The following is a 12752-nucleotide window of genomic DNA, read 5'->3' as shown; positions in this document are numbered from 1 at the left end:
CATATGTATTTAGAAGACTTTGAATATAGCACATGTGTCACGTGGTCCATTTCTATGATGGTTTATATTATTATGTTGTCATTATGGAGCTTTCATTATATATATATAAAGAAAAGTGAACAGGATATTATTTAAAAATTCACTTTTGTGAACCATTCCTTAAACAAACACATAAACACTGTGTTTAACAAATAGCTGAAGTGAACAGTCACTATTAGCAGAGCTGTGTAAATAGAGAAATTCTAATATTTTTGCAGTGTTGCAAATGAATGCTTCTCATTAATGTTTCTCAGTGATTCGTTCTAATTTATTATCTAAATGAGTTATTAATGATTTATCCAGGAAGATAAATGATGATGGCTATATTGATGCCATCATTTCGAACTCTAAACATAGACATAGTCCATTGACTCACATGTGTGAGAATGTATTCACCAGAAGCAGCATTCAGAGGTGCGTGCTGAGCCAAGGAGACTCACGAGCAGAGCGAATATATTTTATTGATCATGTAAATGATGTAAATATACTCAAACATTCAGATCAATGCTCCAACATGTTAAAAATTAATATGATATGGAGAGGACCCATGTGAATGCACTGTTCTTATTCAAGGTCCTTGAATAGAGAGGCCTGCAGCAAGGTGATAGATAGAACGGCGAAAAGACTGATAGGTAGGTAGGTATGTACAGGGCTCAACAATAAGGATGGCCTACTGGTTAGGGCCAGTGTGAGAGAGTTTATTACAATTATAGTTCCAGTTGATAGAACTATAATTTGCCCCATACACAATAAATTATGCATCCGTTTTTATCAGTGCCCTGGTTTGTGTGGTATTGAACATAGCAAATTCTGCCGATTTCACCTTGTCACCAAAGTATTAGTATTTAGGTGTCTAACATAGATGAGGTTTAGAATCATAGAATTGGAATTGGTTTAAAATCATAATCTACTATATTATATTATGTAAAATATATAATGTAATATATTACTATATTATAAGCTACTATATAAATGTATTATAAAAGTGATATAGTAATGTTTTGCATCATATGCCATAATTTTCCAGCAAAAGCATGTTTATTTATTTATTTGTTAAAGAAAGCTAAAATCTAATGAAAAATATTAATATTTTTTAAAATAGATATTCAAAAATACATGGCTACATACATTGAGATGGATGGATGGATGGATGGATGGATGGATGGATAGATAGATACGTACGTAATTATAATAATTGTCCATGTTACAGTGACACAAAATATATTTAATTTGCTCCCTCAGATTCTGAACAACTGGAAATACCATAAACCAAAAGTGGCGTCTTACTGGCTGGTGAAGTTAGATGCTACCAAACAGCGGAAGGTGAGTGGACAAAGAGTGGAAAGAAAATGTAAATATTTAAATTATTGTTTGATCAGCAAGAGATGCAGGTGACCAAAATGTGTGGTGTATGGGGAAAAGAAGAACCAAACAGATATAAATGCTTATTGATTTAAAATAGTCTTGGTAAAATGGCATTTTTACAGTATCTGTCTTTATTGAACAGAAATGATGAAACAAAATGTAACAGTTCAAAGGCACTGAATTTAGCAAAATGAACGACAGGTGATTTCAGCAGGTTACAGTTGTTTTGATTTGAAACAGTAGGGTGGGCATGATGGACTGTTTAAATGAGGGATTGTCTCGTTCCACGAACTTATTAGCTGAAGTTTGAGGGATCAGTCAGAAAGAGCTTCACACAAGGCCATTAAATCAGCCATATTGTTGAAAGTCACATCACAGATGTCGATGAGCAGAATAGAGTGAGGGAGCTGGAGAGGAAGATGGGCAAAAACTGTTTCAGGAAAAATGTCATTAATCTTGTCATTCTTCTTCCAAATTTTAGTTTGCACTCGGGGTGTGAATCAGCAGGGACCTGGAAATGCATAATTGTATCGATAATGTGGCAATATTGCGTTTCTTTAGTTTTTGTGTATTGTGATACAAAACTGTGATGTATTGCAATATTGTTTTTCATTTATCTTCATTGCTCTTCGCATAACAACAATTTCCAGCTTCATCGTAGAGCCTTAGCAATAGCAGTTGAATAGCAATAGAGCAAAAGTGCATCAGTATCATTAAAAATACAACAACATGAGAGAATAGTGTACCTTGGTTCCTGTTTATCATAGCATGAAAACCTCATGATTCTTACACATTAACAAGTTATAAACCTGTATTCTTATCTCATTCTAAGTTGGTCGAATATAAATAGTTGAATGTTTGGCTTCTCACAGACAATATTTTACAGGTAAAATATTGCAGTACTATGATATTTGTGTGTATTTTTATGTCTCCTATATCTCTCACCATTGCATGTGTTCTTTCTTTTATGTTTACTTACACTGAAAAGAGAATATAATAAAGGATCAGTTTTGGAGAGTAACTAACTACAACCCCAATTCTAAAAAAGTTGGGACAGTATGAAAAATGCTAATAAAATCAAAAATGTGTGATTTGTAAATTATATTCATCCTTTGATATATTGAAAGCACCAGAGCTACACATAATATGATGTTTTACCATGTGAATTACATTATTTTTAAAAAAATCAGTTGATTGCAACACACTCCAAACAAGTTGGGGCTTTCGAGTGTTTACCACTGTCTAACATCACCATTTCTTCTAATAATACTTATTAAGCATTTAGGCACTGAAGACACATGCTTGTTAAGTTTAGAAAGTGGAATTTTCCACCATTCATCCATTATGTAGGCCTTTAGCAGCACAATTGTACGGGGTCTTCATTGCCTTCTAATGTGCTTCATAATACGCCACACATTCTCAATCGGAGATGGTCAGGACTGCAGGCAGGCAAATCTAGCACCCACACTCCCTGCTTACACAGTCATGCACTTAAAATCCAGGCAGTATGTGGTTTGAAGTTGTCCTGCTGGAAAATGCAAGGACATCCCTGGAAAAGACGGCGCTGGATGGCAGTATATGTTGCTCCAAAATTTTTACACATCTGTTCTCACAGATGTGCCAGTTACCCATGCCATGGCACTGACACACCCCTGGCCCATACAGACACTGGCTTTTGGACCTGACGCTAATAACAGCATGAATGGTCCTATTACTTTTTGGCCCGGAGAACACAATGGCTGTGTTTTTCAAAAAAACTTTTTGAAATGTGGACTCTTTGGACCAAAAAACACAATTCCGCTGTTCTACTTTCCATCTAAGATGAGACCAAGCCCAAATAAGTCAGCAGCGCTTCTGTACATTGTTGATGTATAGCTTCTGCTTTGCATAGTAAATTCTTAACTTGCATCTGTGGATGTAGCAACGAATGGTGTTGTCTAACAAAGGTTTACTAAAGTAATCCCAAGCCCATGTTCATGATATCCATTATAGATTATTTATGTTTTTTAAGACGGTGATGTCAACATTTTACCAGATTCCTTGAATCTTTTTACTATAATGTGAACTGTAGAGGGTGAAATGCCCAAAATCCTTCCAATTAGTCTTTGGGGAACATTGCTCTCAAAGTGCTAGATTATTTGCAGAAAAATCTTTAGCAAATTGATAAGTCTTGAATGATCCATGCTCTTGAAAGACTTGGCTGTTATACAGTATACAGTACTTTGACACAATTGCTTCACCTTTTTAACATCTCCTGTTTCACATTGCCTTGTTATTTCAACTCGTCAAATTGTTATTAGTCTTAAATTGCCCCTGTCTCAACTTTTTTGGAGCATCATCTGATTTAAACAAAAAAACACTAAAAGGTAAAACATCATATTATGTGTAGCTGTGATGCTATAAATATATCAAAGGATGAATATAATTTACAAATCACTCATTTTTGTTTTTATTAGCATTTTTCATACTGTCCCAACTTTTTCGGAATTGAGGTTGTAAAATTAAGCAAAAAACACGTAATTAACACTTAAATGCATGGGTGTTTTGGCAATCAGCGTTCTGTTGGTGTTTATTTTGGGAAAATGGCTGTCTGACTCCTCAATAATCAGCCTATTACAAGACTACTTGCCAAATAATTGGACATCAACATTGGTTTGTGTTGAAATTGTTCAATTTTATGAGAAGAAAGAAATCACTGAACAGCTGAAATCAACCTCTGGTTTGCGTCTGAGTTCTGTTGGTGTTTACTTTGTAAAATTGACCGTCTGACTCCTCAATATTCAGTCTATTACAAGACTACTTGCCAAATTAACAAATAATTGGACATGAAACATTGAGTTGCACTGAAATTATGTAATTATATGACAAGAAATAAATCACTGAACAACTGAAATTCACTTCAGGTTTGCATCAGAGTTCTGTTGGTGTTTACTTTGTGAAAATGAACATCTGACTCCTCAATATTCAGCCTATTACAAGACTAATTGCCAATTAAATAAATGCACATGAAATTTTATTAGCTTACTGTTAGAGTTGAAGTTGAAGAAATAAAAGGGAATTTATTAAATACAAACTAAAGGGAAAAACTCAACCAAATCTCCCACAAGAGGGAAAACAAACATAAACAATCCCGTAGGGGAAAACAAACAATTCAGGGCTGAGGCAGAGGGAAACAGGGAACCAACCAGACAGGGATGGGATGAGGAACAAACAAGACCGACCGACTACACTGGATAACACAAGACACACAAGACTGGAAACAAGACGAACTGGCACTGGACAGCAAACATGAGGAGACTAAAATAGGGAGAGAAATCAAACAGGTTAACAGGGGACAGGTGAGTTAAATTAATTAATAATAAGCAAACAAGGAGGCGGGGTATGAAGTAAGACAGAGAGACACGCGTGATACAGAAGCAAAACAAAGCCACGTGCTCCCATAAGACAACAAAACACCCGAATGGCATGAGCGCACATCGCCAAGACAGTAAGGCAATGTACGCCCCTGCCAACCAACAAACAAAACGAGAGAATGCGTAGCAACAGCAAACAAAGCGATGCCACACATTCTCACTGTAAGAGGAGGCGGCGAGAACTGGCTTAACAATGTAAATAATATTTAAATAAATAAAAGGTTTAATAAACTTATGAAATAAAATAAAGGTATTGTCAACTTTATATTTTCAATGACGTGGGTTACTTTAAAACAAGTAGCTTGCTAAACTACATTAAATTATTTATAGCTTGGCAAACGACACTTTCAAAATAGCTTTAACAACACTGTAACAACTTGAACAACATTTCCTCTGTCACAGTGTAGTTATTTATTTTGTCACTTTCTGTCAATCTTGTATTTCATTCACTGTTCAATTGATCTTCGTTTGAAGGTTTTGGACATTGTTCATACCAACATCCGCTTGGTGCTGCAGAGGATCTGGAGCGAGCCTGATATGGAGAGTCTACGTCTCTATCGCCTTTTCAATCGTGTGTTTAACCGTCTACTCTGGAGCCATGGTCAGGGGCTCTGGAACTGCCTGTCCAGCTCTGGGTAAGACACTTACCTTCAGCGACATGATATAAAAATTGTCCTCATCTTCTTCCTCACATTCCTGGTCTTACATTTCAGTTTTTTTTCTCATTGAATATTCCGTTTTACCCAGAAACGTGCCATATTGCGGAGATAAATTGGGTTGCAAGCTGCCTTGAAGGTGTAATCAGTAAATGTACATACCGTAATTTCCGGACTATTGAGCGCACCTGAATATAAGCCGCACCCACTGAATTAAAAAAAATATATTATTTTGAACATAAATAAGCCGCACCTGTCTATAAGCCGCAGGTGCCTACCTGTACATTGAAACAAATGAACTTTACACAGGCTTTAACGAAACACGGCTTGTAACAAAAATAAATAGGCTTTAACGAAACACGGTGTGGCAGCGGGGGCGTAGTCAAGCGCCAGTCCGGGAGAGAAAAGCGGTAAGGGCGCTTACATCAAGTGCTGAAAACTGTCACACTGGTGCCAGTGTGACAGTTTTCCCAAGAAGGACACGTGAAGCAGGGCACTTGACGTTACAGGTAAGGCTTTTAATGGCCACAGCAATGTTTACAATCAATTTTATAAAGTTTCTCAATTCTTGGACTTCTATGTGCCAACACTAGACTGACGTGTGTCACTCTCTCACACTCTCTCTGCTGCCTTTTTATGCCGCTCTCCCCATGCTTACTGAAATTAGACATAGGTGTTAGACATTAGCTCAGGTGTAAGCGCCCTTACCGCTTTTCTCTCCCGGACGGGCGCTTGACCACGCCCCCGCTGCCACACACGGCTTGTAATAAAAAATTAGCAGTAAACAGTAGCCTAGCAAGAAAGTCATTGGTCACTATCTTCCTCCTCTTGTGCACAAGAAACCACTGAAGTCATCTCCTTCGGTGTCGGAGTTGAATAGCCTCAGCTTTAGTTGTCTATTTGCACTGAGTCAATTCCTCACGGTGCTGTTTCCAACGTCTTATCATCGACTCATTAAGACCAAACTACAGCCAGATCAATCGCCTTCAACTTGAAAGCTGCATCATATGCATTTCTCCGTGTCTTAAGGGTGACAAAATGACTACCGTAATCAGAATGATGGGAAGTTTGAGCTTGCTCGATTTAATCTAAACAGTAAACAAAACTTAACTCGTTCGGCAATTTCATTGGTCTAATGAAAGCTTCATGCTGCCAAAAATCTGAGCACGTCACAGAATGTTTTTTTTTTTTTTTTTTAATAACATTTGAAAGTGGGAAAAATCCATATATTAGCCGCATCGTTGTTTAAGCCGCGAGGTTCAAAGCATGGGAAAAAAGTTGCGGCTTATAGTCCGGAAATTACAGTATGTATAAAAAATAAACTTATGTATAAAATCATGACCACTAACATGAGATGACTCTAGATGTAGAGCAGCCATTTTAGAATCACATGACCAGCTGAATACTACTCACTTAAACTCAGTAACCATCTTGTTATTGGACACTTCCACTCTTGGATTAAATTAATCATGGCTGATAGTGACTAGTGAATTACTACAAAGGCATCTGTAACTGAAAACATTTGATTTTGAATGATGCTGCATCCACACAACTAGGTGTCACTTTAAGTCCAAGATGACACAAACAAAAGTTACAACTTTGCACCTTTAAGCTCGTGCCATTGATTGTGCCAGTGTTGCTTTGTCAGGGTGGTGGGGATACTCAAACAAATGAGCACCACAAAGCCAAAGTGTTTACACTTTTCGTGGAGATCAACCTATGAGTTGTTTACTTATAGAAGAAGTATTATAACACACTTTAGCTTTATGGGCCTGTAGACTCGAACAGAACCCTGGCAATGGAAAATTGCCTCTTTTTTTTCTTGATTGACAGGATTTTAAAAGTCTTGATACAGACGTTCACTTCCTTGGAGGTACACGTATAGAAACATAGAGGCTTGCTGTTATAAAACACATATATTCACACATGCTGTGATTTTATCAGCTCTAAGAGCAAACAGCAGGGTTCTCTTATTGATCACCTCTGTCCCTCTAGTCATTGCAGGGGGCTTCTCAGGGGCTTTGTACAGCCCACTCAGTCTTGTAATTGCCACAGAGCAAAGATGTTATATAGCCAGCTTAGACCATTCAGAGTTGATGAGAGCGAACGCAGCTCTGGAGAATCAGAGGCAATGCCCGCGGCCCATGCTGTTTACGTTTAATCAGGGAGAGCCATGTACACGGGTGGCCCGTGAGATGTTAGCACAGCAAGGAGATAACAGTGGGAGAGAACTGTAGAGCCTCCCTGCCTGTAATGTACAATTCAAATGCTCAGATGGTACATTTCATCATCTCTACAATCAAACAAACCTCCTCTCCCATGCCAAGGCGAGACATTTTATCGCTACGATTCTCAAATTGAGTCATATGAATGAGAATCAACTTTTACGGGCACTTTGGTTCCAGGATATACAAAAATTTTACAAATACATAATAAATACTGTAAAATATTAAGTACAACCCCAATTGTATATTGAAAAAAATAATTAATAAAATAAAATAATGATAGGGTAAGGTAAAACATAAATGTATGTGTTGTTGTTGTGCTTTCAATATAGCACAGGTTGAATCAGATTGACAAATCCCTACTTTTTGTTTTTGTTCTTTTGAGCCGATTCTCAACAAGTAATGGTCGAGCTGGTTCACAAAATCGAACTGAATAAAATTTTTGTTTCGGGTTGGTGACACAAGACGCACAGCTAAAGTACTTGTACTGGTAATAACCGAATGAGCCGTTCCCTCTGACTGTCGAAGTTTGCTGAGCATTACCGAAGACATGCAATGTGTTGAGATGAAAATGGCAGTAGCCAAATAAAACACGAATAAACCTACAGGTGTTTGTTTCTGTGCTATTTATGAATTAGTTAAAAATATATATATTTGTAAATGAAGGTCTCAAGACTTAAAGGGTCAAAAATGAAAATTATCCCATAATTTACTCACCCTCAAGACATCCTAGTTGTATAAGACTTTCTTCTTTCAGCCAAACACAAACGGAGTTATATTAAAAAATATCCTGGCTCTTCCAAGCTTTATAATGGGAGTGAATGGTACCTTAGAATTTGAAGCCCAAAAAAGCACATCCATCCATCAAAAACGTAATCCATACTGCTACAGGGGGTTAATAAAGGCCTTCTGAAGTGAAACGATGCATTTTGTAAGAAAAATATCCATATTTACGGCCATCTGCACGTTCACGAGAGAGTCCAGTTCCGGCGTATGACGTAGGTGTAGTGTAAGAGCAGATGATAGAGGTAGCCAGTGATTTATAATTTATAAAGTTATAAATATGGATATTTTTCTTACAAAAACGCATCGCTTCGCTTCTGAAGGCCTTTATGAACCCCCTGGAGCCGTATGGATTACTTTTTTGATGGATGGATGCGCTTTGATGGAAGTCATGTACACCTAGGATGGCTTGAGGGTGAGTAAATTATGGGATTATTTTCATTTTTGGATGAACTAACCCTTTAAGTAGGCATTTTTACTTGAGGATGTTACTAATACAAATTATTAATAATATATTGGTTTTCCAGTTGTTTGTATTTTTTAATTAGACTTAATGAATTGTGTAGCTAACTGTGATTTTCAAGAAATCTGAATTTCATTAACTTATATATCGGTAACAACATACTAAAATTATGCTAAATGCACACGACTATTAGCCCGAGAATGAGTTTGAAATGAATGAGTTGGACTTACAGGCTAGATGGCTCTTATATGTAACTAAACCAAAGAACCTGTTTGAATTAAACAAATCAAACCTACAGGCAGAATCGAAAGTCAGCTTTTCTGGCGTGTCCGACTCACGTCACCAGTGACATAAATGAGCCTGGAGCGAAATGTCATATGCTTTAATAACAAACAAAACATACTGGAAATATGCTTATGACTAGTTTTATTAAATACATATTTTATTAAAACAGGCAAAATGTTTCAGTCGAGAGATGTAAATATATTTTACTATCGTTTATTGTGCATGCAGATTATATTTTAAATTGTTATAAACTGAATCATGGTTTTTGGTGAGTTTATTAAGAGTAGTTTATTCTCTTTATATGCTTTAGACAACATATTGCATTTGTGTATTAGTGTCTGTTGTGTGCTTTAGGTGCAAAACTTTAATGTAGGAAACTTATCCAAGATGTGGCCCTTTGACTTCCATTGTAAGTGCCTCACTGTAACCTCGAGTTTCCTTTTCTTTTTTTTTTTTTAAAGAAAACGATGGCCAAATTGAAATTATTTTTGGTAATCAATCTTTCTGGTTTGCGCCCATCAAGTTCCAAATGAAAAGAGAAAATTTTCAACTGAGATGAAATATTTTATATTTAAAAAATGTTTAATTAATGGGATTATTCACAAAATTGCATTACCGCGTGGCTATTTAATCTGCAACACATTTTTCATCACATTTCCAGCAAAAATAACAATATTGTGATATACCATCACTGTGATATAAATTAACTCTGTTATATAAGATTTTGATCATATTGCCTACCCCTATGCTTTAGTATGCATCATATGTGTGTGTCTTCTCCCAGCAGGTCGTCGTGGGAGAGCATCTTCAATAAGAGTAGTGAGGTGTTGTCTGTGCAGGAGCTGAGATGCTGTCAGCATGTCGTACAGCTCTGTAGAGACTGTCTACTCGTGGTCTACAAATTTGTAGCTGACTCCCGTGGTTCGCTCAGTGGACTCAGCCCAGACTGGGATGACACAAGGTAGAGGTACCCTCCATTGGTTGAGTTCATGAGAATTCTTCTAAAATCTCATTACGTCAGAAGTATTCACACTGCAGAACTGTATTCAGTATTAAAGTCCAAAGATTTAATCAAGAAAAGTGATTTATTGTTAGATCTTGCAAAACATCCTCAGTCAAAGCGGGGGACACCTTTTTAACATCTAAATCATGAATGTCAAACTCATTTTAGGTGAAAGACATTTTATTTATTTATTTGTTAATCCAAGCAGAGTGCATACACAACACATGCTCTTGTAAAGTCTAGAATTAACTTACTGCTGCTTTAATAACCAATATTTGTGTTTGTAAAGAAGTCAATAGAAAGGAGGAGGCGAGAACCGGCTTTTGAATATAAATAATATTTTAATAATAAACTAAAACAAAAGGACAAACACACACATGACAGACATGTCCGTAAACTATCTCTCTCTCCCGCACGATCCTCTGCAGTCGACCTTTATCCCTCTCGAAGGCTTGATTAGCCTAATACGGGACCGGGTGTGTAGGATCACGACCCGGCCCCGCCCTCCGCACTGCCACAGTGTTAAACAAAGGGAGCTAAAGGAATTTAATTATTTCATTCACCAGAGTGATATATTGGCCTTGTACCAAATTGGTGATTTGGGAAATAAGGGAATATTTACCAAACAATTAATTTAAAAAAGATAAAACCACTGACTGCGGCTGGATAACTTTATCTTTATGAAGGCATATAAAACCAAACATTAACACAAAGTTAGGCCAATAAATTTATATTACAGGCCTGCATCTCAGTTAAGCTTCAACAGCATCAAATCAGTATTATTAATTTAATCCTATTATATCTGTTAAAGGAATATTCTGGGTTCAATACAAGTTAAGCTCAGTTGACAGCATATTGTGGCATAATGTTGATTACCACAAAAATTTACAAAAATTACAAATTAGAATGTAAAACTATTAAAAAGAAACTGACCTGAGACACAGACACCTTTCTTGTGAGCTGTTTGACAGCCCTAACATTGGCTGTTGAGTGCCATGTTACACAGATGTAACATTTGCCCTTACATTTGTCTGCTGGATGGCTCTCATCCTGTGATTTTACCCCAAACCTGGTTTTGGATCACTCTTTTCCCCCATATCTCCAGTACAGGTGAAACTCGAAAAATTAGAATATCGTGCAAAAGTTCATTAATTTCAGTAATTCAACTTAAAAGGTGAAACTAATATATTATATAGACTCATTACAAGCAAAGTAAGATATTTCAAGCCTTTATTTGATATAATTTTGATGATTATGGCTTACAGCTTATGAAAACCCCAAATTCAGAATCTCAGATAATTAGAATATTACATGAAATCAATAAAAAAAAGGATTTTAAATACAGAAATGTCGGCCCTCTGAAAAGTATAATCATGCATATGTACTCAGTACTTGGTTTGGGCCCCTTTGCATTAATTACTGCCTCAATGCGCGTGGCATGGATGCTATCAGCCTGTGGCACTGCTGAGGTGTTATGGAAGACCAAGATGCTTCAATAGCGGCCTTCAGCTCTTCTGCATTGTTTGGTCTCATGTCTCTCATCTTTCTCTTGGCAATGCCCCATAGATTCTCTATGGGGTTCAGGTCAGGCGAGTTTGCTGGCCAATCAAGCACAGTAATACCATGGTCATTGAACCAGGTTTTGGTACTTTTGGCAGTGTGGGCAGGTGCCAAGTCCTGCTGGAAAATGAAGTCAGCATCTCCATAAAGCTTGTCTGCTGAAGGAAGCATGAAGTGCTCTAAAATGTCCGGTAGACGGCTGTGTTGACTCTGGACTTAATAAAGCACAGTGGACCAACACCAGCCGATGACATGGCTCCCCAAACCAACACAGACTGTGGAAACTTCACACTGGACTTCAAGCATCTTGGATTGTGTGCCTCTCCATTCTTCCTCCAGACTCTGGGACCTTGGTTTCCAAATGAGATGCAAAATTTGCTCTCATCAGAAAAGAGGACTTTGGACCACTGAGCAACAGACCAGTTCTTTTTTTCTTTAGCCCAGGTAAAACGTTTGACATTTGAAGCCCATGTCCAGGACCCGTCTGTGTGTGGTGGCTCTTGATGCAGTAACTCCAACCTCAGTCCACTCCTTGTGAAGCTCCCACACACATTTGAATGGCCTTTTCCTGACAATCCTCTCCAGGCTACGGTCATCCCTGCTGCTTGTGCACCTTTTTCTTCCACACTTTTCCCTTCCACTTAACTTTCTATTAATGTGCTTTGATACAGCACTTTGAGAACATCCAACTTCTTTTGCAATTACCTTTTGAGGCTTTCCCTCCTTGTGGAGGGTGTCAATGATGGTATTCTGCACAACTGTCAGGTCAGCAGTCTTCCCCATGATTGTGAATTCAACTGAACCAGACTGAGAGACCATTTAAATGCTCAGGAACCCTTTGCAGGTGTTTAGCTGATTAGAGTGTGACACTTTGAGCCTACAATACTGAACCTTTTCACAATATTCTAATTTTCTGAGATTCTGAATTTGGGGTTTTCATAAGCTGTAAGCCATAATCAT

At 37.4% G+C, this 12752-nt stretch overlaps 1 protein-coding gene across 3 annotated transcripts in view; it reads left to right on the top strand.

Moving 5' to 3' along the window:
• LOC127632611 (tubulin polyglutamylase TTLL7-like) overlaps positions 1-12752 on the top strand; it is a 132232-nt gene that overhangs the window by 108033 nt on the left and 11447 nt on the right. For 2 of the 3 annotated variants that reach the window (XM_052111304.1, XM_052111302.1), the window contains exons 18-20: positions 1282-1362; positions 5292-5452; positions 10014-10190. In XM_052111304.1, coding sequence (XP_051967264.1) covers positions 1282-1362; positions 5292-5452; positions 10014-10190 — 419 coding nt within the window. The remainder of the gene's footprint in view (positions 1-1281; positions 1363-5291; positions 5453-10013; positions 10191-12752) is intronic. The other variant, XM_052111303.1, reaches the window with a different exon arrangement.

The sequence above is a fragment of the Xyrauchen texanus genome, chromosome 39 (assembly GCF_025860055.1).
Source record: "Xyrauchen texanus isolate HMW12.3.18 chromosome 39, RBS_HiC_50CHRs, whole genome shotgun sequence".
Lineage (NCBI taxonomy): Eukaryota > Metazoa > Chordata > Actinopteri > Cypriniformes > Catostomidae > Xyrauchen > Xyrauchen texanus.
Note: the sequence above shows the minus strand (reverse complement) of the source record. Positions and strands in the feature narration are given on the sequence as shown.